Source organism: Eucyclogobius newberryi, unplaced genomic scaffold (genome assembly GCF_026437365.1).
Source record: "Eucyclogobius newberryi isolate DKJ021-1_F unplaced genomic scaffold, fEucNew1.0.hap1 SCAF_11, whole genome shotgun sequence".
Taxonomy (NCBI): Eukaryota; Metazoa; Chordata; class Actinopteri; order Gobiiformes; family Gobiidae; genus Eucyclogobius; species Eucyclogobius newberryi.
Genome location: NW_027315735.1, coordinates 38,592,699 through 38,615,941, shown reverse-complemented (window position 1 = coordinate 38,615,941; position 23,243 = coordinate 38,592,699). Strand labels below are relative to the sequence as shown.

The window sequence follows — 23,243 nt, the reverse complement described above, 5'->3', positions numbered from 1 at the left end:
TTAAAGCTCTAACTCTCTGAATCTGACTCTACTTAAAGCTCTAACTCTCTGAATCTGACTCTACTTAAAGCTCTAACTCTCTGAATCTGACTCTACTTAAAGCTCTAACTCTCTGAATCTGACTCTACTTAAAGCTCTAACTCTCTGAATCTGACTCTACTTAAAGCTCTAACTCTCTGAATCTGACTCTACTTAAAGCTCTAACTCTCTGAATCTGACTCTACTTAAAGCTCTAACTCTGAATCTGACTCTACTTAAAGCTCTAACTCTGAATCTGACTCTACTTAAAGCTCTAACTCTGAATCTGACTCTACTTAAAGCTCTAACTCTGAATCTGACTCTACTTAAAGCTCTAACTCTCTGAATCTGACTCTACTTAAAGCTCTAACTCTCTGAATCTGACTCTACTTAAAGCTCTAACTCTCTGAATCTGACTCTACTTAAAGCTCTAACTCTGAATCTGACTCGACTTAAAGCTCTAACTCTGAATCTGACTACTTAAAGCTCTAACTCTGAATCTGACTCTACTTAAAGCTCTAACTCTGAATCTGACTACTTAAAGCTCTAACTCTCTGAATCTGACTCTACTTAAAGCTCTAACTCTGAATGTGACTCTACTTAAAGCTCTAACTCTGAATCAGACTACTTAAAGCTCTAACTCTGAATCTGACTCTATTTAAAGCTCTAACTCTGAATCTGACTACTTAAAGCTCTAACTCTCTGAATGTGACTCGACTTAAAGCTCTAACTCTGAATCTGACTCTACTTAAAGCTCTAACTCTCTGAATCTGACTCGACTTAAAGCTCTAACTCTCTGAATCTGACTCTACTTAAAGCTCTAACTCTGAATCTGACTCTACTTAAAGCTCTAACTCTCTGAATCTGACTCTACTTAAAGCTCTAACTCTCTGAATCTGACTCTACTTAAAGCTCTAACTCTCTGAATCTGACTCTACTTAAAGCTCTAACTCTCTGAATCTGACTCTACTTAAAGCTCTAACTCTCTGAATCTGACTCTACTTAAAGCTCTAACTCTCTGAATCTGACTCTACTTAAAGCTCTAACTCTCTGAATCTGACTCTACTTAAAGCTCTAACTCTGAATCTGACTCTACTTAAAGCTCTAACTCTGAATCTGACTCTACTTAAAGCTCTAACTCTGAATCTGACTCTACTTAAAGCTCTAACTCTGAATCTGACTCTACTTAAAGCTCTAACTCTGAATCTGACTCTACTTAAAGCTCTAACTCTCTGAATCTGACTCTACTTAAAGCTCTAACTCTCTGAATCTGACTCTACTTAAAGCTCTAACTCTCTGAATCTGACTCTACTTAAAGCTCTAACTCTGAATCTGACTCGACTTAAAGCTCTAACTCTGAATCTGACTACTTAAAGCTCTAACTCTGAATCTGACTCTACTTAAAGCTCTAACTCTGAATCTGACTACTTAAAGCTCTAACTCTCTGAATCTGACTCTACTTAAAGCTCTAACTCTGAATGTGACTCCACTTAAAGCTCTAACTCTGAATCAGACTACTTAAAGCTCTAACTCTGAATCTGACTCTATTTAAAGCTCTAACTCTGAATCTGACTCTACTTAAAGCTCTAACTCTGAATCTGACTCTACTTAAAGCTCTAACTCTGAATCTGACTCTACTTAAAGCTCTAACTCTCTGAATCTGACTACTTAAAGCTCTAACTCTCTGAATCTGACTCTACTTAAAGCTCTAACTCTCTGAATCTGACTCTACTTAAAGCTCTAACTCTGAATGTGACTCTACTTAAAGCTCTAACTCTGAATCAGACTACTTAAAGCTCTAACTCTGAATCTGACTCTATTTAAAGCTCTAACTCTGAATCTGACTCTACTTAAACCTCTAACTCTGAATCTGACTCTACTTAAAGCTCTAACTCTGAATCAGACTCTACTTAAAGCTCTGACTCTACTTAAAGCTCTAACTCTGAATCTGACTCTACTTAAAGCTCTAACTCTGAATCTGACTCTACTTAAAGCTCTAACTCTGAATCTGACTCTACTTAAAGCTCTAACTCTGAATCTGACTCTACTTAAAGCTCTAACTCTCTGAATCTGACTCGACTTAAAGCTCTAACTCTGAATCTGACTCTACTTAAAGCTCTAACTCTGAATCTGACTCTACTTAAAGCTCTAACTCTGAATCTGACTACTTAAAGCTCTAACTCTGAATCTGACTCGACTTAAAGCTCTAACTCTCTGAATCTGACTCGACTTAAAGCTCTAACTCTCTGAATCTGACTCGACTTAAAGCTCTAACTCTGAATCTGACTCTACTTAAAGCTCTAACTCTCTGAATCTGACTCGACTTAAAGCTCTAACTCTCTGAATCTGACTCTACTTAAAGCTCTAACTCTGAATCTGACTCTACTTAAAGCTCTAACTCTGAATCTGACTACTTAAAGCTCTAACTCTGAATCTGACTCTACTTAAAGCTCTAACTCTCTGAATCTGACTCTACTTAAAGCTCTAACTCTCTGAATCTGACTCGACTTAAAGCTCTAACTCTCTGAATCTGACTCTACTTAAAGCTCTAACTCTCTGAATCTGACTCTACTTAAAGCTCTAACTCTCTGAATCTGACTCTACTTAAAGCTCTAACTCTGAATCTGACTCTACTTAAAGCTCTAACTCTGAATCTGACTCTACTTAAAGCTCTAACTCTGAATCTGACTCTACTTAAAGCTCTAACTCTGAATCTGACTCTACTTAAAGCTCTAACTCTGAATCTGACTCTACTTAAAGCTCTAACTCTGAATCTGACTCTACTTAAAGCTCTAACTCTGAATGTGACTCTACTTAAAGCTCTAACTCTGAATCAGACTACTTAAAGCTCTAACTCTGAATCAGACTACTTAAAGCTCTAACTCTGAATCTGACTCTATTTAAAGCTCTAACTCTGAATCTGACTCTATTTAAAGCTCTAACTCTGAATCTGACTCTACTTAAAGCTCTGACTCTACTTAAACCTCTAACTCTGAATCTGACTCTACTTAAAGCTCTAACTCTGAATCAGACTCTACTTAAAGCTCTGACTCTACTTAAAGCTCTAACTCTGAATCTGACTCTACTTAAAGCTCTAACTCTGAATCTGACTCTACTTAAAGCTCTAACTCTGAATCTGACTCTACTTAAAGCTCTAACTCTGAATCTGACTCTACTTAAAGCTCTAACTCTGAATCTGACTCTACTTAAAGCTCTAACTCTGAATCTGACTCTACTTAAAGCTCTAACTCTGAATCTGACTCTACTTAAAGCTCTAACTCTGAATCTGACTCTACTTAAAGCTCTAACTCTCTGAATCTGACTCTACTTAAAGCTCTAACTCTCTGAATCTGACTCGACTTAAAGCTCTAACTCTGAATCAGACTCTACTTAAAGCTCTAACTCTGAATCAGACTCTACTTAAAGCTCTGACTCTACTTAAAGCTCTAACTCTGAATCTGACTCTACTTAAAGCTCTAACTCTGAATCTGACTCTACTTAAAGCTCTAACTCTGAATCTGACTCTACTTAAAGCTCTAACTCTGAATCTGACTACTTAAAGCTCTAACTCTCTGAATCTGACTCTACTTAAAGCTCTAACTCTCTGAATCTGACTCTACTTAAAGCTCTAACTCTGAATCTGACTCGACTTAAAGCTCTAACTCTGAATCTGACTACTTAAAGCTCTAACTCTGAATCTGACTACTTAAAGCTCTAACTCTCTGAATCTGACTCTACTTAAAGCTCTAACTCTGAATGTGACTCTACTTAAAGCTCTAACTCTGAATCAGACTACTTAAAGCTCTAACTCTGAATCTGACTCTATTTAAAGCTCTAACTCTGAATCTGACTACTTAAAGCTCTAACTCTGACTCTACTTAAAGCTCTAACTCTGAATCTGACTCTACTTAAAGCTCTAACTCTCTGAATCTGACTCTACTTAAAGCTCTAACTCTGACTCTACTTAAAGCTCTAACTCTGAATCTGACTCTACTTAAAGCTCTAACTCTCTGAATCTGACTCTACTTAAAGCTCTAACTCTCTGAATCTGACTCTACTTAAAGCTCTAACTCTCTGAATCTGACTCTACTTAAAGCTCTAACTCTGAATGTGACTCTACTTAAAGCTCTAACTCTGAATCAGACTACTTAAAGCTCTAACTCTGAATCTGACTCTACTTAAAGCTCTAACTCTGAATCTGACTCTACTTAAAGCTCTAACTCTCTGAATCTGACTCTACTTAAAGCTCTAACTCTGAATCAGACTCTACTTAAAGCTCTGACTCTACTTAAAGCTCTAACTCTGAATCTGACTCTACTTAAAGCTCTAACTCTGAATCTGACTCTACTTAAAGCTCTAACTCTGAATCTGACTCTACTTAAAGCTCTAACTCTCTGAATCTGACTCTACTTAAAGCTCTAACTCTCTGAATCTGACTCTACTTAAAGCTCTAACTCTGAATCTGACTCTACTTAAAGCTCTAACTCTGAATCTGACTCTACTTAAAGCTCTAACTCTCTGAATCTGACTCTACTTAAAGCTCTAACTCTCTGAATCTGACTCTACTTAAAGCTCTAACTCTGAATCTGACTCTACTTAAAGCTCTAACTCTCTGAATCTGACTCTACTTAAAGCTCTAACTCTGAATCTGACTCTACTTAAAGCTCTAACTCTGAATCTGACTCTACTTAAAGCTCTAACTCTCTGAATCTGACTCTACTTAAAGCTCTAACTCTGAATCTGACTCTACTTAAAGCTCTAACTCTCTGAATCTGACTCTACTTAAATCTCTAACTCTCTGAATCTGACTCTACTTAAAGCTCTAACTCTGAATCTGACTCTACTTAAAGCTCTAACTCTGAATCTGACTCTACTTAAAGCTCTAACTCTGAATCTGACTCTACTTAAAGCTCTAACTCTGAATCTGACTCTACTTAAAGCTCTAACTCTGAATCTGACTCTACTTAAAGCTCTAACTCTGAATCTGACTCTACTTAAAGCTCTAACTCTCTGAATCTGACTCTACTTAAAGCTCTAACTCTCTGAATCTGACTCTACTTAAAGCTCTAACTCTCTGAATCTGACTCTACTTAAAGCTCTAACTCTGAATCTGACTCGACTTAAAGCTCTAACTCTGAATCTGACTACTTAAAGCTCTAACTCTGAATCTGACTCTACTTAAAGCTCTAACTCTGAATCTGACTCTACTTAAAGCTCTAACTCTCTGAATCTGACTCTACTTAAAGCTCTAACTCTGAATGTGACTCTACTTAAAGCTCTAACTCTGAATCAGACTACTTAAAGCTCTAACTCTGAATCTGACTCTATTTAAAGCTCTAACTCTGAATCTGACTCTACTTAAAGCTCTAACTCTGAATCTGACTCTACTTAAAGCTCTAACTCTGAATCTGACTCTACTTAAAGCTCTAACTCTCTGAATCTGACTCTACTTAAAGCTCTAACTCTCTGAATCTGACTCTACTTAAAGCTCTAACTCTCTGAATCTGACTACTTAAAGCTCTAACTCTGAATGTGACTACTTAAAGCTCTAACTCTGAATCAGACTACTTAAAGCTCTAACTCTGAATCTGACTCTATTTAAAGCTCTAACTCTGAATCTGACTCTACTTAAAGCTCTAACTCTGAATCTGACTCTACTTAAAGCTCTAACTCTCTGAATCTGACTCTACTTAAAGCTCTGACTCTACTTAAACCTCTAACTCTGAATCCGACTCTACTTAAAGCTCTAACTCTGAATCAGACTCTACTTAAAGCTCTGACTCTACTTAAAGCTCTAACTCTGAATCTACTTAAAGCTCTAACTCTGAATCTGACTCTACTTAAAGCTCTAACTCTCTGAATCTGACTCGACTTAAAGCTCTAACTCTGAATCTGACTCTACTTAAAGCTCTAACTCTGAATCTGACTCTACTTAAAGCTCTAACTCTGAATCTGACTCTACTTAAAGCTCTAACTCTGAATCTGACTACTTAAAGCTCTAACTCTGAATCTGACTCGACTTAAAGCTCTAACTCTCTGAATCTGACTCTACTTAAAGCTCTAACTCTGAATCTGACTACTTAAAGCTCTAACTCTGAATCTGACTCTACTTAAAGCTCTAACTCTGAATCTGACTCTACTTAAAGCTCTAACTCTGAATCAGACTCTACTTAAAGCTCTGACTCTACTTAAAGCTCTAACTCTGAATCTGACTCTACTTAAAGCTCTAACTCTGAATCTGACTCTACTTAAAGCTCTAACTCTGAATCTGACTACTTAAAGCTCTAACTCTGAATCTGACTCTACTTAAAGCTCTAACTCTCTGAATCTGACTCGACTTAAAGCTCTAACTCTCTGAATCTGACTCTACTTAAAGCTCTAACTCTGAATCTGACTCTACTTAAAGCTCTAACTCTCTGAATCTGACTCTACTTAAAGCTCTAACTCTGAATCTGACTCTACTTAAAGCTCTAACTCTCTGAATCTGACTCTACTTAAAGCTCTAACTCTGAATCTGACTCTACTTAAAGCTCTAACTCTGAATCTGACTCTACTTAAAGCTCTAACTCTGAATCTGACTCTACTTAAAGCTCTAACTCTGAATCTGACTCTACTTAAAGCTCTAACTCTGAATCTGACTCTACTTAAAGCTCTAACTCTGAATCTGACTCTACTTAAAGCTCTAACTCTCTGAATCTGACTCGACTTAAAGCTCTAACTCTGAATCTGACTCTACTTAAAGCTCTAACTCTGAATCTGACTCTACTTAAAGCTCTAACTCTGAATCTGACTACTTAAAGCTCTAACTCTGAATCTGACTCGACTTAAAGCTCTAACTCTCTGAATCTGACTCGACTTAAAGCTCTAACTCTCTGAATCTGACTCGACTTAAAGCTCTAACTCTCTGAATCTGACTCGACTTAAAGCTCTAACTCTGAATCTGACTCTACTTAAAGCTCTAACTCTAAATCTGACTCTACTTAAAGCTCTAACTCTGAATCTGACTCTACTTAAAGCTCTAACTCTGAATCTGACTCTACTTAAAGCTCTAACTCTGAATCTGACTCTACTTAAAGCTCTAACTCTCTGAATCTGACTCTACTTAAAGCTCTAACTCTCTGAATCTGACTCTACTTAAAGCTCTAACTCTGAATCTGACTCTACTTAAAGCTCTAACTCTGAATCTGACTACTTAAAGCTCTAACTCTGAATCTGACTCTACTTAAAGCTCTAACTCTCTGAATCTGACTCTACTTAAAGCTCTAACTCTCTGAATCTGACTCGACTTAAAGCTCTAACTCTCTGAATCTGACTCTACTTAAAGCTCTAACTCTCTGAATCTGACTCTACTTAAAGCTCTAACTCTCTGAATCTGACTCTACTTAAAGCTCTAACTCTGAATCTGACTCTACTTAAAGCTCTAACTCTGAATCTGACTCTACTTAAAGCTCTAACTCTGAATCTGACTCTACTTAAAGCTCTAACTCTGAATCTGACTCTACTTAAAGCTCTAACTCTGAATCTGACTCTACTTAAAGCTCTAACTCTGAATCTGACTCTACTTAAAGCTCTAACTCTGAATGTGACTCTACTTAAAGCTCTAACTCTGAATCAGACTACTTAAAGCTCTAACTCTGAATCAGACTACTTAAAGCTCTAACTCTGAATCTGACTCTATTTAAAGCTCTAACTCTGAATCTGACTCTATTTAAAGCTCTAACTCTGAATCTGACTCTACTTAAAGCTCTGACTCTACTTAAACCTCTAACTCTGAATCTGACTCTACTTAAAGCTCTAACTCTGAATCAGACTCTACTTAAAGCTCTGACTCTACTTAAAGCTCTAACTCTGAATCTGACTCTACTTAAAGCTCTAACTCTGAATCTGACTCTACTTAAAGCTCTAACTCTGAATCTGACTCTACTTAAAGCTCTAACTCTGAATCTGACTCTACTTAAAGCTCTAACTCTGAATCTGACTCTACTTAAAGCTCTAACTCTGAATCTGACTCTACTTAAAGCTCTAACTCTGAATCTGACTCTACTTAAAGCTCTAACTCTGAATCTGACTCTACTTAAAGCTCTAACTCTGAATCTGACTCTACTTAAAGCTCTAACTCTCTGAATCTGACTCTACTTAAAGCTCTAACTCTCTGAATCTGACTCGACTTAAAGCTCTAACTCTGAATCAGACTCTACTTAAAGCTCTAACTCTGAATCAGACTCTACTTAAAGCTCTGACTCTACTTAAAGCTCTAACTCTGAATCTGACTCTACTTAAAGCTCTAACTCTGAATCTGACTCTACTTAAAGCTCTAACTCTGAATCTGACTCTACTTAAAGCTCTAACTCTGAATCTGACTACTTAAAGCTCTAACTCTCTGAATCTGACTCTACTTAAAGCTCTAACTCTCTGAATCTGACTCTACTTAAAGCTCTAACTCTGAATCTGACTCGACTTAAAGCTCTAACTCTGAATCTGACTACTTAAAGCTCTAACTCTGAATCTGACTACTTAAAGCTCTAACTCTCTGAATCTGACTCTACTTAAAGCTCTAACTCTGAATGTGACTCTACTTAAAGCTCTAACTCTGAATCAGACTACTTAAAGCTCTAACTCTGAATCTGACTCTATTTAAAGCTCTAACTCTGAATCTGACTACTTAAAGCTCTAACTCTGACTCTACTTAAAGCTCTAACTCTGAATCTGACTCTACTTAAAGCTCTAACTCTCTGAATCTGACTCTACTTAAAGCTCTAACTCTGACTCTACTTAAAGCTCTAACTCTGAATCTGACTCTACTTAAAGCTCTAACTCTCTGAATCTGACTCTACTTAAAGCTCTAACTCTCTGAATCTGACTCTACTTAAAGCTCTAACTCTCTGAATCTGACTCTACTTAAAGCTCTAACTCTGAATGTGACTCTACTTAAAGCTCTAACTCTGAATCAGACTACTTAAAGCTCTAACTCTGAATCTGACTCTACTTAAAGCTCTAACTCTGAATCTGACTCTACTTAAAGCTCTAACTCTCTGAATCTGACTCTACTTAAAGCTCTAACTCTGAATCAGACTCTACTTAAAGCTCTGACTCTACTTAAAGCTCTAACTCTGAATCTGACTCTACTTAAAGCTCTAACTCTGAATCTGACTCTACTTAAAGCTCTAACTCTGAATCTGACTCTACTTAAAGCTCTAACTCTCTGAATCTGACTCTACTTAAAGCTCTAACTCTCTGAATCTGACTCTACTTAAAGCTCTAACTCTGAATCTGACTCTACTTAAAGCTCTAACTCTCTGAATCTGACTCTACTTAAAGCTCTAACTCTCTGAATCTGACTCTACTTAAAGCTCTAACTCTCTGAATCTGACTCTACTTAAAGCTCTAACTCTGAATCTGACTCTACTTAAAGCTCTAACTCTCTGAATCTGACTCTACTTAAAGCTCTAACTCTGAATCTGACTCTACTTAAAGCTCTAACTCTGAATCTGACTCTACTTAAAGCTCTAACTCTCTGAATCTGACTCTACTTAAAGCTCTAACTCTGAATCTGACTCTACTTAAAGCTCTAACTCTCTGAATCTGACTCTACTTAAATCTCTAACTCTCTGAATCTGACTCTACTTAAAGCTCTAACTCTGAATCTGACTCTACTTAAAGCTCTAACTCTGAATCTGACTCTACTTAAAGCTCTAACTCTGAATCTGACTCTACTTAAAGCTCTAACTCTGAATCTGACTCTACTTAAAGCTCTAACTCTGAATCTGACTCTACTTAAAGCTCTAACTCTCTGAATCTGACTCTACTTAAAGCTCTAACTCTCTGAATCTGACTCTACTTAAAGCTCTAACTCTCTGAATCTGACTCTACTTAAAGCTCTAACTCTGAATCTGACTCGACTTAAAGCTCTAACTCTGAATCTGACTACTTAAAGCTCTAACTCTGAATCTGACTCTACTTAAAGCTCTAACTCTGAATCTGACTCTACTTAAAGCTCTAACTCTCTGAATCTGACTCTACTTAAAGCTCTAACTCTGAATGTGACTCTACTTAAAGCTCTAACTCTGAATCAGACTACTTAAAGCTCTAACTCTGAATCTGACTCTATTTAAAGCTCTAACTCTGAATCTGACTCTACTTAAAGCTCTAACTCTGAATCTGACTCTACTTAAAGCTCTAACTCTGAATCTGACTCTACTTAAAGCTCTAACTCTCTGAATCTGACTCTACTTAAAGCTCTAACTCTCTGAATCTGACTCTACTTAAAGCTCTAACTCTCTGAATCTGACTACTTAAAGCTCTAACTCTGAATGTGACTACTTAAAGCTCTAACTCTGAATCAGACTACTTAAAGCTCTAACTCTGAATCTGACTCTATTTAAAGCTCTAACTCTGAATCTGACTCTACTTAAAGCTCTAACTCTGAATCTGACTCTACTTAAAGCTCTAACTCTCTGAATCTGACTCTACTTAAAGCTCTGACTCTACTTAAACCTCTAACTCTGAATCCGACTCTACTTAAAGCTCTAACTCTGAATCAGACTCTACTTAAAGCTCTAACTCTGAATCAGACTCTACTTAAAGCTCTGACTCTACTTAAAGCTCTAACTCTGAATCTACTTAAAGCTCTAACTCTGAATCTGACTACTTAAAGCTCTAACTCTCTGAATCTGACTCGACTTAAAGCTCTAACTCTGAATCTGACTCTACTTAAAGCTCTAACTCTGAATCTGACTCTACTTAAAGCTCTAACTCTGAATCTGACTCTACTTAAAGCTCTAACTCTGAATCTGACTACTTAAAGCTCTAACTCTGAATCTGACTCGACTTAAAGCTCTAACTCTCTGAATCTGACTCTACTTAAAGCTCTAACTCTGAATCTGACTACTTAAAGCTCTAACTCTGAATCTGACTCTACTTAAAGCTCTAACTCTGAATCTGACTCTACTTAAAGCTCTAACTCTGAATCAGACTCTACTTAAAGCTCTGACTCTACTTAAAGCTCTAACTCTGAATCTGACTCTACTTAAAGCTCTAACTCTGAATCTGACTCTACTTAAAGCTCTAACTCTGAATCTGACTACTTAAAGCTCTAACTCTGAATCTGACTCTACTTAAAGCTCTAACTCTCTGAATCTGACTCGACTTAAAGCTCTAACTCTCTGAATCTGACTCTACTTAAAGCTCTAACTCTGAATCTGACTCTACTTAAAGCTCTAACTCTCTGAATCTGACTCTACTTAAAGCTCTAACTCTGAATCTGACTCTACTTAAAGCTCTAACTCTCTGAATCTGACTCTACTTAAAGCTCTAACTCTCTGAATCTGACTCTACTTAAAGCTCTAACTCTCTGAATCTGACTCTACTTAAAGCTCTAACTCTGAATCTGACTCTACTTAAAGCTCTAACTCTGAATCTGACTCTACTTAAAGCTCTAACTCTGAATCTGACTCTACTTAAAGCTCTAACTCTGAATCTGACTCTACTTAAAGCTCTAACTCTGAATCTGACTCTACTTAAAGCTCTAACTCTCTGAATCTGACTCTACTTAAAGCTCTAACTCTCTGAATCTGACTCTACTTAAAGCTCTAACTCTCTGAATCTGACTCTACTTAAAGCTCTAACTCTGAATCTGACTCGACTTAAAGCTCTAACTCTGAATCTGACTACTTAAAGCTCTAACTCTGAATCTGACTCTACTTAAAGCTCTAACTCTGAATCTGACTACTTAAAGCTCTAACTCTCTGAATCTGACTCTACTTAAAGCTCTAACTCTGAATGTGACTCTACTTAAAGCTCTAACTCTGAATCAGACTACTTAAAGCTCTAACTCTGAATCTGACTCTATTTAAAGCTCTAACTCTGAATCTGACTCTACTTAAAGCTCTAACTCTGAATCTGACTCTACTTAAAGCTCTAACTCTGAATCTGACTCTACTTAAAGCTCTAACTCTCTGAATCTGACTACTTAAAGCTCTAACTCTCTGAATCTGACTCTACTTAAAGCTCTAACTCTCTGAATCTGACTCTACTTAAAGCTCTAACTCTGAATGTGACTCTACTTAAAGCTCTAACTCTGAATCAGACTACTTAAAGCTCTAACTCTGAATCTGACTCTATTTAAAGCTCTAACTCTGAATCTGACTCTATTTAAAGCTCTAACTCTGAATCTGACTCTACTTAAAGCTCTAACTCTCTGAATCTGACTCTACTTAAAGCTCTGACTCTACTTAAAGCTCTAACTCTGAATCTGACTCTACTTAAAGCTCTAACTCTGAATCAGACTCTACTTAAAGCTCTGACTCTACTTAAAGCTCTAACTCTGAATCTGACTCTACTTAAAGCTCTAACTCTGAATCTGACTCTACTTAAAGCTCTAACTCTGAATCTGACTCTACTTAAAGCTCTAACTCTGAATCTGACTCTACTTAAAGCTCTAACTCTCTGAATCTGACTCGACTTAAAGCTCTAACTCTGAATCTGACTCTACTTAAAGCTCTAACTCTGAATCTGACTCTACTTAAAGCTCTAACTCTGAATCTGACTACTTAAAGCTCTAACTCTGAATCTGACTCGACTTAAAGCTCTAACTCTCTGAATCTGACTCGACTTAAAGCTCTAACTCTGAATCTGACTCTACTTAAAGCTCTAACTCTAAATCTGACTCTACTTAAAGCTCTAACTCTGAATCTGACTCTACTTAAAGCTCTAACTCTGAATCTGACTCTACTTAAAGCTCTAACTCTGAATCTGACTCTACTTAAAGCTCTAACTCTCTGAATCTGACTCGACTTAAAGCTCTAACTCTCTGAATCTGACTCTACTTAAAGCTCTAACTCTGAATCTGACTCTACTTAAAGCTCTAACTCTGAATCTGACTACTTAAAGCTCTAACTCTGAATCTGACTCTACTTAAAGCTCTAACTCTCTGAATCTGACTCTACTTAAAGCTCTAACTCTCTGAATCTGACTCGACTTAAAGCTCTAACTCTCTGAATCTGACTCTACTTAAAGCTCTAACTCTCTGAATCTGACTCTACTTAAAGCTCTAACTCTGAATCTGACTCTACTTAAAGCTCTAACTCTGAATCTGACTCTACTTAAAGCTCTAACTCTGAATCTGACTCTACTTAAAGCTCTAACTCTGAATCTGACTCTACTTAAAGCTCTAACTCTGAATCTGACTCTACTTAAAGCTCTAACTCTGAATCTGACTCTACTTAAAGCTCTAACTCTGAATCTGACTCTACTTAAAGCTCTAACTCTGAATGTGACTATACTTAAAGCTCTAACTCTGAATTAGACTACTTAAAGCTCTAACTCTGAATCAGACTACTTAAAGCTCTAACTCTGAATCTGACTCTATTTAAAGCTCTAACTCTGAATCTGACTCTATTTAAAGCTCTAACTCTGAATCTGACTCTACTTAAAGCTCTGACTCTACTTAAACCTCTAACTCTGAATCTGACTCTACTTAAAGCTCTAACTCTGAATCAGACTCTACTTAAAGCTCTGACTCTACTTAAAGCTCTAACTCTGAATCTGACTCTACTTAAAGCTCTAACTCTGAATCTGACTCTACTTAAAGCTCTAACTCTGAATCTGACTCTACTTAAAGCTCTAACTCTGAATCTGACTCTACTTAAAGCTCTAACTCTCTGAATCTGACTCGACTTAAAGCTCTAACTCTGAATCTGACTCTACTTAAAGCTCTAACTCTGAATCTGACTCTACTTAAAGCTCTAACTCTGAATCTGACTACTTAAAGCTCTAACTCTGAATCTGACTCGACTTAAAGCTCTAACTCTCTGAATCTGACTCGACTTAAAGCTCTAACTCTGAATCTGACTCTACTTAAAGCTCTAACTCTAAATCTGACTCTACTTAAAGCTCTAACTCTGAATCTGACTCTACTTAAAGCTCTAACTCTGAATCTGACTCTACTTAAAGCTCTAACTCTGAATCTGACTCTACTTAAAGCTCTAACTCTCTGAATCTGACTCGACTTAAAGCTCTAACTCTCTGAATCTGACTCTACTTAAAGCTCTAACTCTGAATCTGACTCTACTTAAAGCTCTAACTCTGAATCTGACTACTTAAAGCTCTAACTCTGAATCTGACTCTACTTAAAGCTCTAACTCTGAATCTGACTCTACTTAAAGCTCTAACTCTGAATCTGACTCGACTTAAAGCTCTAACTCTCTGAATCTGACTCTACTTAAAGCTCTAACTCTGAATCTGACTCTACTTAAAGCTCTAACTCTGAATCTGACTCTACTTAAAGCTCTAACTCTCTGAATCTGACTCTACTTAAAGCTCTAACTCTGAATCTGACTCTACTTAAAGCTCTAACTCTGAATCTGACTCTACTTAAAGCTCTAACTCTGAATCTGACTCTACTTAAAGCTCTAACTCTGAATCTGACTCTACTTAAAGCTCTAACTCTCTGAATCTGACTCTACTTAAAGCTCTAACTCTGAATCTGACTCTACTTAAAGCTCTAACTCTGAATCTGACTACTTAAAGCTCTAACTCTGAATCTGACTCTACTTAAAGCTCTAACTCTGAATCTGACTCTACTTAAAGCTCTAACTCTCTGAATCTGACTCGACTTAAAGCTCTAACTCTCTGAATCTGACTCTACTTAAAGCTCTAACTCTGAATCTGACTCTACTTAAAGCTCTAACTCTCTGAATCTGACTCTACTTAAAGCTCTAACTCTGAATCTGACTCTACTTAAAGCTCTAACTCTGAATCTGACTCTACTTAAAGCTCTAACTCTGAATCTGACTCTACTTAAAGCTCTAACTCTGAATCTGACTCTACTTAAAGCTCTAACTCTGAATCTGACTCTACTTAAAGCTCTAACTCTGAATCTGACTCTACTTAAAGCTCTAACTCTGAATCTGACTCTACTTAAAGCTCTAACTCTGAATCTGACTCTACTTAAAGCTCTAACTCTGAATCTGACTCTACTTAAAGCTCTAACTCTGAATCTGACTCTACTTAAAGCTCTAACTCTCTGAATGTGACTCGACTTAAAGCTCTAACTCTGAATCTGACTCTACTTAAAGCTCTAACTCTCTGAATCTGACTCTACTTAAAGCTCTAACTCTCTGAATCTGACTCTACTTAAAGCTCTAACTCTGAATCTGACTCTACTTAAAGCTCTAACTCTGAATCTGACTACTTAAAGCTCTAACTCTCTGAATCTGACTCTACTTAAAGCTCTAACTCTGAATGTGACTCTACTTAAAGCTCTAACTCTGAATCAGACTACTTAAAGCTCTAACTCTGAATCTGACTCTATTTAAAGCTCTAACTCTGAATCTGACTCTACTTAAAGCTCTAACTCTGAATCTGACTCTACTTAAAGCTCTAACTCTGAATCTGACTCTACTTAAAGCTCTAACTCTCTGAATCTGACTCTACTTAAAGCTCTAACTCTCTGAATCTGACTCTACTTAAAGCTCTAACTCTCTGAATCTGACTCTACTTAAAGCTCTAACTCTGAATGTGACTCTACTTAAAGCTCTAACTCTGAATCAGACTACTTAAAGCTCTAACTCTGAATCTGACTCTATTTAAAGCTCTAACTCTGAATCTGACTCTATTTAAAGCTCTAACTCTGAATCTGACTCTACTTAAAGCTCTAACTCTCTGAATCTGACTCTACTTAAAGCTCTAACTCTCTGAATCTGACTCTACTTAAAGCTCTAACTCTCTGAATCTGACTCTACTTAAAGCTCTAACTCTCTGAATCTGACTCTACTTAAAGCTCTAACTCTCTGAATCTGACTCTACTTAAAGCTCTAACTCTGAATCTGACTCTACTTAAAGCTCTAACTCTGAATCTGACTCTACTTAAAGCTCTAACTCTGAATCTGACTCTACTTAAAGCTCTAACTCTGAATCTGACTCTACTTAAAGCTCTAACTCTCTGAATCTGACTCGACTTAAAGCTCTAACTCTGAATCTGACTCTACTTAAAGCTCTAACTCTGAATCTGACTCTACTTAAAGCTCTAACTCTGAATCTGACTCTACTTAAAGCTCTAACTCTCTGAATCTGACTCTACTTAAAGCTCTAACTCTGAATCTGACTCTACTTAAAGCTCTAACTCTGAATCTGACTCTACTTAAAGCTCTAACTCTGAATCTGACTCTACTTAAAGCTCTAACTCTGAATCTGACTCTACTTAAAGCTCTAACTCTGAATCTGACTCTACTTAAAGCTCTAACTCTGAATCTGACTCTACTTAAAGCTCTAACTCTGAATCTGACTCTACTTAAAGCTCTAACTCTGAATGTGACTCTACTTAAAGCTCTAACTCTGAATCAGACTACTTAAAGCTCTAACTCTGAATCAGACTACTTAAAGCTCTAACTCTGAATCTGACTCTATTTAAAGCTCTAACTCTGAATCTGACTCTATTTAAAGCTCTAACTCTGAATCTGACTCTACTTAAAGCTCTGACTCTACTTAAACCTCTAACTCTGAATCTGACTCTACTTAAAGCTCTAACTCTGAATCAGACTCTACTTAAAGCTCTGACTCTACTTAAAGCTCTAACTCTGAATCTGACTCTACTTAAAGCTCTAACTCTGAATCTGACTCTACTTAAAGCTCTAACTCTGAATCTGACTCTACTTAAAGCTCTAACTCTGAATCTGACTCTACTTAAAGCTCTAACTCTCTGAATCTGACTCGACTTAAAGCTCTAACTCTGAATCTGACTCTACTTAAAGCTCTAACTCTGAATCTGACTCTACTTAAAGCTCTAACTCTGAATCTGACTACTTAAAGCTCTAACTCTGAATCTGACTCGACTTAAAGCTCTAACTCTCTGAATCTGACTCGACTTAAAGCTCTAACTCTGAATCTGACTCTACTTAAAGCTCTAACTCTAAATCTGACTCTACTTAAAGCTCTAACTCTGAATCTGACTCTACTTAAAGCTCTAACTCTGAATCTGACTCTACTTAAAGCTCTAACTCTGAATCTGACTCTACTTAAAGCTCTAACTCTCTGAATCTGACTCGACTTAAAGCTCTAACTCTCTGAATCTGACTCTACTTAAAGCTCTAACTCTGAATCTGACTACTTAAAGCTCTAACTCTGAATCTGACTCTACTTAAAGCTCTAACTCTGAATCTGACTCTACTTAAAGCTCTAACTCTGAATCTGACTCGACTTAAAGCTCTAACTCTCTGAATCTGACTCTACTTAAAGCTCTAACTCTGAATCTGACTCTACTTAAAGCTCTAACTCTGAATCTGACTCTACTTAAAGCTCTAACTCTCTGAATCTGACTCTACTTAAAGCTCTAACTCTGAATCTGACTCTACTTAAAGCTCTAACTCTGAATCTGACTCTACTTAAAGCTCTAACTCTGAATCTGACTCTACTTAAAGCTCTAACTCTGAATCTGACTCTACTTAAAGCTCTAACTCTCTGAATCTGACTCTACTTAAAGCTCTAACTCTGAATCTGACTCTACTTAAAGCTCTAACTCTCTGAATCTGACTCTACTTAAAGCTCTAACTCTGAATCTGACTCTACTTAAAGCTCTAACTCTGAATCTGACTCTACTTAAAGCTCTAACTCTGAATCTGACTCTACTTAAAGCTCTAACTCTGAATCTGACTCTACTTAAAGCTCTAACTCTGAATCTGACTCTACTTAAAGCTCTAACTCTGAATCTGACTCTACTTAAAGCTCTAACTCTGAATCTGACTCTACTTAAAGCTCTAACTCTGAATCTGACTCTACTTAAAGCTCTAACTCTGAATCTGACTCTACTTAAAGCTCTAACTCTGAATCTGACTCTACTTAAAGCTCTAACTCTCTGAATGTGACTCGACTTAAAGCTCTAACTCTGAATCTGACTCTACTTAAAGCTCTAACTCTCTGAATCTGACTCGACTTAAAGCTCTAACTCTCTGAATCTGACTCTACTTAAAGCTCTAACTCTGAATCTGACTCTACTTAAAGCTCTAACTCTGAATCTGACTACTTAAAGCTCTAACTCTCTGAATCTGACTCTACTTAAAGCTCTAACTCTGAATGTGACTCTACTTAAAGCTCTAACTCTGAATCAGACTACTTAAAGCTCTAACTCTGAATCTGACTCTATTTAAAGCTCTAACTCTGAATCTGACTCTACTTAAAGCTCTAACTCTGAATCTGACTCTACTTAAAGCTCTAACTCTGAATCTGACTCTACTTAAAGCTCTAACTCTCTGAATCTGACTCTACTTAAAGCTCTAACTCTCTGAATCTGACTCTACTTAAAGCTCTAACTCTCTGAATCTGACTCTACTTAAAGCTCTAACTCTGAATGTGACTCTACTTAAAGCTCTAACTCTGAATCAGACTACTTAAAGCTCTAACTCTGAATCTGACTCTATTTAAAGCTCTAACTCTGAATCTGACTCTATTTAAAGCTCTAACTCTGAATCTGACTCTACTTAAAGCTCTAACTCTCTGAATCTGACTCTACTTAAAGCTCTAACTCTCTGAATCTGACTCGACTTAAAGCTCTAACTCTCTGAATCTGACTCTACTTAAAGCTCTAACTCTGAATCTGACTCTACTTAAAGCTCTAACTCTGAATCTGACTACTTAAAGCTCTAACTCTGAATCTGACTCTACTTAAAGCTCTAACTCTGAATCTGACTCTACTTAAAGCTCTAACTCTGAATCTGACTCGACTTAAAGCTCTAACTCTCTGAATCTGACTCTACTTAAAGCTCTAACTCTGAATCTGACTCTACTTAAAGCTCTAACTCTGAATCTGACTCTACTTAAAGCTCTAACTCTCTGAATCTGACTCTACTTAAAGCTCTAACTCTGAATCTGACTCTACTTAAAGCTCTAACTCTGAATCTGACTCTACTTAAAGCTCTAACTCTCTGAATCTGACTCTACTTAAAGCTCTAACTCTGAATCTGACTCTACTTAAAGCTCTAACTCTGAATCTGACTCTACTTAAAGCTCTAACTCTGAATCTGACTCTACTTAAAGCTCTAACTCTGAATCTGACTCTACTTAAAGCTCTAACTCTCTGAATCTGACTCTACTTAAAGCTCTAACTCTGAATCTGACTCTACTTAAAGCTCTAACTCTCTGAATCTGACTCTACTTAAAGCTCTAACTCTGAATCTGACTCTACTTAAAGCTCTAACTCTGAATCTGACTCTACTTAAAGCTCTAACTCTGAATCTGACTCTACTTAAAGCTCTAACTCTGAATCTGACTCTACTTAAAGCTCTAACTCTGAATCTGACTCTACTTAAAGCTCTAACTCTGAATCTGACTCTACTTAAAGCTCTAACTCTGAATCTGACTACTTAAAGCTCTAACTCTGAATCTGACTCTACTTAAAGCTCTAACTCTGAATCTGACTCTACTTAAAGCTCTAACTCTGAATCTGACTCTACTTAAAGCTCTAACTCTCTGAATGTGACTCGACTTAAAGCTCTAACTCTGAATCTGACTCTACTTAAAGCTCTAACTCTCTGAATCTGACTCGACTTAAAGCTCTAACTCTCTGAATCTGACTCTACTTAAAGCTCTAACTCTGAATCTGACTCTACTTAAAGCTCTAACTCTGAATCTGACTACTTAAAGCTCTAACTCTCTGAATCTGACTCTACTTAAAGCTCTAACTCTGAATGTGACTCTACTTAAAGCTCTAACTCTGAATCAGACTACTTAAAGCTCTAACTCTGAATCTGACTCTATTTAAAGCTCTAACTCTGAATCTGACTCTACTTAAAGCTCTAACTCTGAATCTGACTCTACTTAAAGCTCTAACTCTGAATCTGACTCTACTTAAAGCTCTAACTCTCTGAATCTGACTCTACTTAAAGCTCTAACTCTCTGAATCTGACTCTACTTAAAGCTCTAACTCTCTGAATCTGACTCTACTTAAAGCTCTAACTCTGAATGTGACTCTACTTAAAGCTCTAACTCTGAATCAGACTACTTAAAGCTCTAACTCTGAATCTGACTCTATTTAAAGCTCTAACTCTGAATCTGACTCTATTTAAAGCTCTAACTCTGAATCTGACTCTACTTAAAGCTCTAACTCTCTGAATCTGACTCTACTTAAAGCTCTAACTCTCTGAATCTGACTCTACTTAAAGCTCTAACTCTCTGAATCTGACTCTACTTAAAGCTCTAACTCTCTGAATCTGACTCTACTTAAAGCTCTAACTCTCTGAATCTGACTCTACTTAAAGCTCTAACTCTGAATCTGACTCTACTTAAAGCTCTAACTCTGAATCTGACTCTACTTAAAGCTCTAACTCTGAATCTGACTCTACTTAAAGCTCTAACTCTGAATCTGACTCTACTTAAAGCTCTAACTCTCTGAATCTGACTCGACTTAAAGCTCTAACTCTGAATCTGACTCTACTTAAAGCTCTAACTCTGAATCTGACTCTACTTAAAGCTCTAACTCTGAATCTGACTCTACTTAAAGCTCTAACTCTCTGAATCTGACTCTACTTAAAGCTCTAACTCTGAATCTGACTCTACTTAAAGCTCTAACTCTGAATCTGACTCTACTTAAAGCTCTAACTCTGAATCTGACTCTACTTAAAGCTCTAACTCTGAATCTGACTCTACTTAAAGCTCTTACTCTCTCTGACCTCCCCCTGCTGGACGACGGTGGCGTTACACGTACCTCGGTCTTGGTCATTTTTCTCCGCCGCCGTCACGTCTTTGGTGCCTCTGAACGCAGGAAGTGACATCACGGCCGCGCCCCTCCGCCTGCGTTTGCTCCTCCTCCCGTGCTCCTCCCCTTCCTCCTCGCTGGAGTCGCCCTCCAGCAGCGACGCCAGGATCTCCTCCGGCGTCGTCCCTTTTCTGGGCGAAGCGTCCACGTGTTCCACGCTGAGGATTCTGGGAGGCGGAGTCGAGCCGGCGGGCGCCAGAGTCTGGGCGAGCGCGCGGAGGTCGGACAGCGACACTTCCAACCGCGCCACGTTCTGAAACAACGCCTCGTAATCCTCCTCCTCCTCGTCTCCTCCGTCCGTCTCCTCGCTCCTTTCCTCGTCTCCTCCGTCCGTCTCCTCGCTCCTTTCCTCGTCTCCTCCGTCCGTCTCCTCGCTCCTTTCCTTGTCTCCTCCGTCCGTCTCCTCGCTCCTTTCTTCGTCTCCTCCGTCCATCTCCTCTATCCATTCCTGGCCTCCTTGTTTCGCCTCCTCTCTCCTTTCCTGGCCTCCTTGTTTCGTCTCCCTGTTTCCTTCTAGTCCCTCTCGTTCCGTTTTCTCGTCCCGTCGTTGGACATTTTTGATGCGGGACATTTCGGCATCTTTCTTGACATTCGGCGTCTTCTTCTTCTTCTTCTTCTTCTTCCCCCCAGAATCCTCTTCTTCCTCGTCATCCGTCGAGTCGTGTTTAGAGTTCGGGCGTTGTACGTTTTGCTTCCGCCGCGTTTTCTCTGGATTCGTTTTAGTTTTTCTGGAGGAGAAAAGTTCATCAGTGTCGGCCGAGTCGCCGTCTTCACCTGAAACCAGAGAAGTTTAGACCCGCTTTAGTCCCGCTTTAGTCCCGCTTTAGTCCCGCTTTAGTCCCGCTTTAGTCCCGCTTTAGTCCCGCTTTAGTCCCGCTTTAGTCCCGCTTTAGTCCCGCTTTAGTCCCGCTTTAGTCCCGCTTTAGTCCCGCTTTAGTCCCGCTTTAGACCCGCTTTAGTCCCGCTTTAGTCCCGCTTTAGTCCCGCTTTAGTCCCGCTTTAGTCCCGCTTTAGTCCCGCTTTAGTCCCGCTTTAGTCCTGCTTTAGTCCTGCTTTAGTCCTGCTTTAGTCCCGCTTTAGACCCGCTTTAGTCCCGCTTTAGTCCCGCTTTAGTCCCGCTTTAGTCCCGCTTTAGTCCTGCTTTAGTCCCGCTTTAGACCCGCTTTAGTCCCGCTTTAGTCCTGCTTTAGTCCTGCTTTAGTCCTGCTTTAGTCCTGCTTTAGTCCCGCTTTAGTCCCGCTTTAGTCCCGCTTTAGACCCGCTTTAGTCCTGCTTTAGTCCTGCTTTAGTCCTGCTTTAGTCCTGCTTTAGTCCTGCTTTAGTCCTGCTTTAGTCCTGCTTTAGTCCTGCTTTAGACCCGCTTTAGTACCTTTCTTCTTGTTGGTGAACTCTGATGAAACGACTTCGAGCGTGTCGTCCTCTGGCCCCAGTGCATTGTGGGAGCTGGATTGGCTGTGGAGAGGCGGACGGAGCTCTCTGATTGGATGACCAGAGCCATTACAGGAGCCAATCAGAGCTGAGGATGGTCTGGGAAAGAAGAAAACAAGAATAAACAGTTTAAACTTCTTCCGGGACCCAGTAAAAACTTAACTCACCCGTCCCCTCTTAACTCACCCGTCCCCTCTTAACTCACCCGTCCTCTCTTAACTCACCCGTCCTCTCTTAACTCACCCGTCCCCTCTTAACTCACCCGTCCTCTCTTAACTCACCCGTCCCCTCTTAACTCACCCGTCCCCTCTTAACTCACCCGTCCTCTCTTAACTCACCCGTCCTCTCTTAACTCACCCGTCCCCTCTTAACTCACCCGTCCCCTCTTAACTCACCCGTCCCCTCTTAACTCACCCGTCCTCTCTTAACTCACCCGTCCCCTCTTAACTCACCCGTCCTCTCTTAACTCACCCGTCCCCTCTTAACTCACCCGTCCCCTCTTAACTCACCCGTCCTCTCTTAACTCACCCGTCCTCTCTTAACTCACCCGTCCCCTCTTAACTCACCCGTCCCCTCTTAACTCACCCGTCCCCTCTTAACTCACCCGTCTTCCTTCTTCTTCTTCTTCTTCTTCTTGGGAGTGAACGGGGGAAACTCTCCTCTGCGTTTGCGGCTCATCTCGTCGTCTCCGCCCTCCATCGTCCAGGTGAGCTCTGACACAGGTGTGGGCGTGTCCTCTGGGCCAGGGGGCGCGGCCAGCACGCGCAGGTTCTGCCCATATTTGGACGGGTCGTACTTCAGCGTCCGCGCTTTGTCGCCACAACGACACTTGAGCTGCAAAACGGGAAGAACGCGGCCGAACTTCCCCACGACCCAGTCCTGAGAAAGAACATCTCCACTGAACACGTCTGAACACGTCTGCGCTGAACACGTCTGAACACGTCTGCGCTGAACACGTCTGAACACGTCTGCGCTGAACACGTCTGCGCTGAACACGTCTGAACACGTCTGCGCTGAACACGTCTGAACACGTCTGCGCTGAACACGTCTGAAC

At 39.0% G+C, this 23,243-nt stretch overlaps 1 protein-coding gene across 1 annotated transcript in view; it reads right to left on the bottom strand.

Moving 5' to 3' along the window:
- nol8 (nucleolar protein 8) overlaps positions 1-23,243 on the bottom strand; it is a 61,011-nt gene that overhangs the window by 35,724 nt on the left and 2,044 nt on the right. The window contains exons 5-7 of the mRNA XM_072440091.1: positions 22,794-23,068; positions 22,131-22,288; positions 20,711-21,535 (exon numbers count right to left, since the gene is read on the bottom strand). Coding sequence (XP_072296192.1) covers positions 20,711-21,535; positions 22,131-22,288; positions 22,794-23,068 — 1,258 coding nt within the window. The remainder of the gene's footprint in view (positions 1-20,710; positions 21,536-22,130; positions 22,289-22,793; positions 23,069-23,243) is intronic.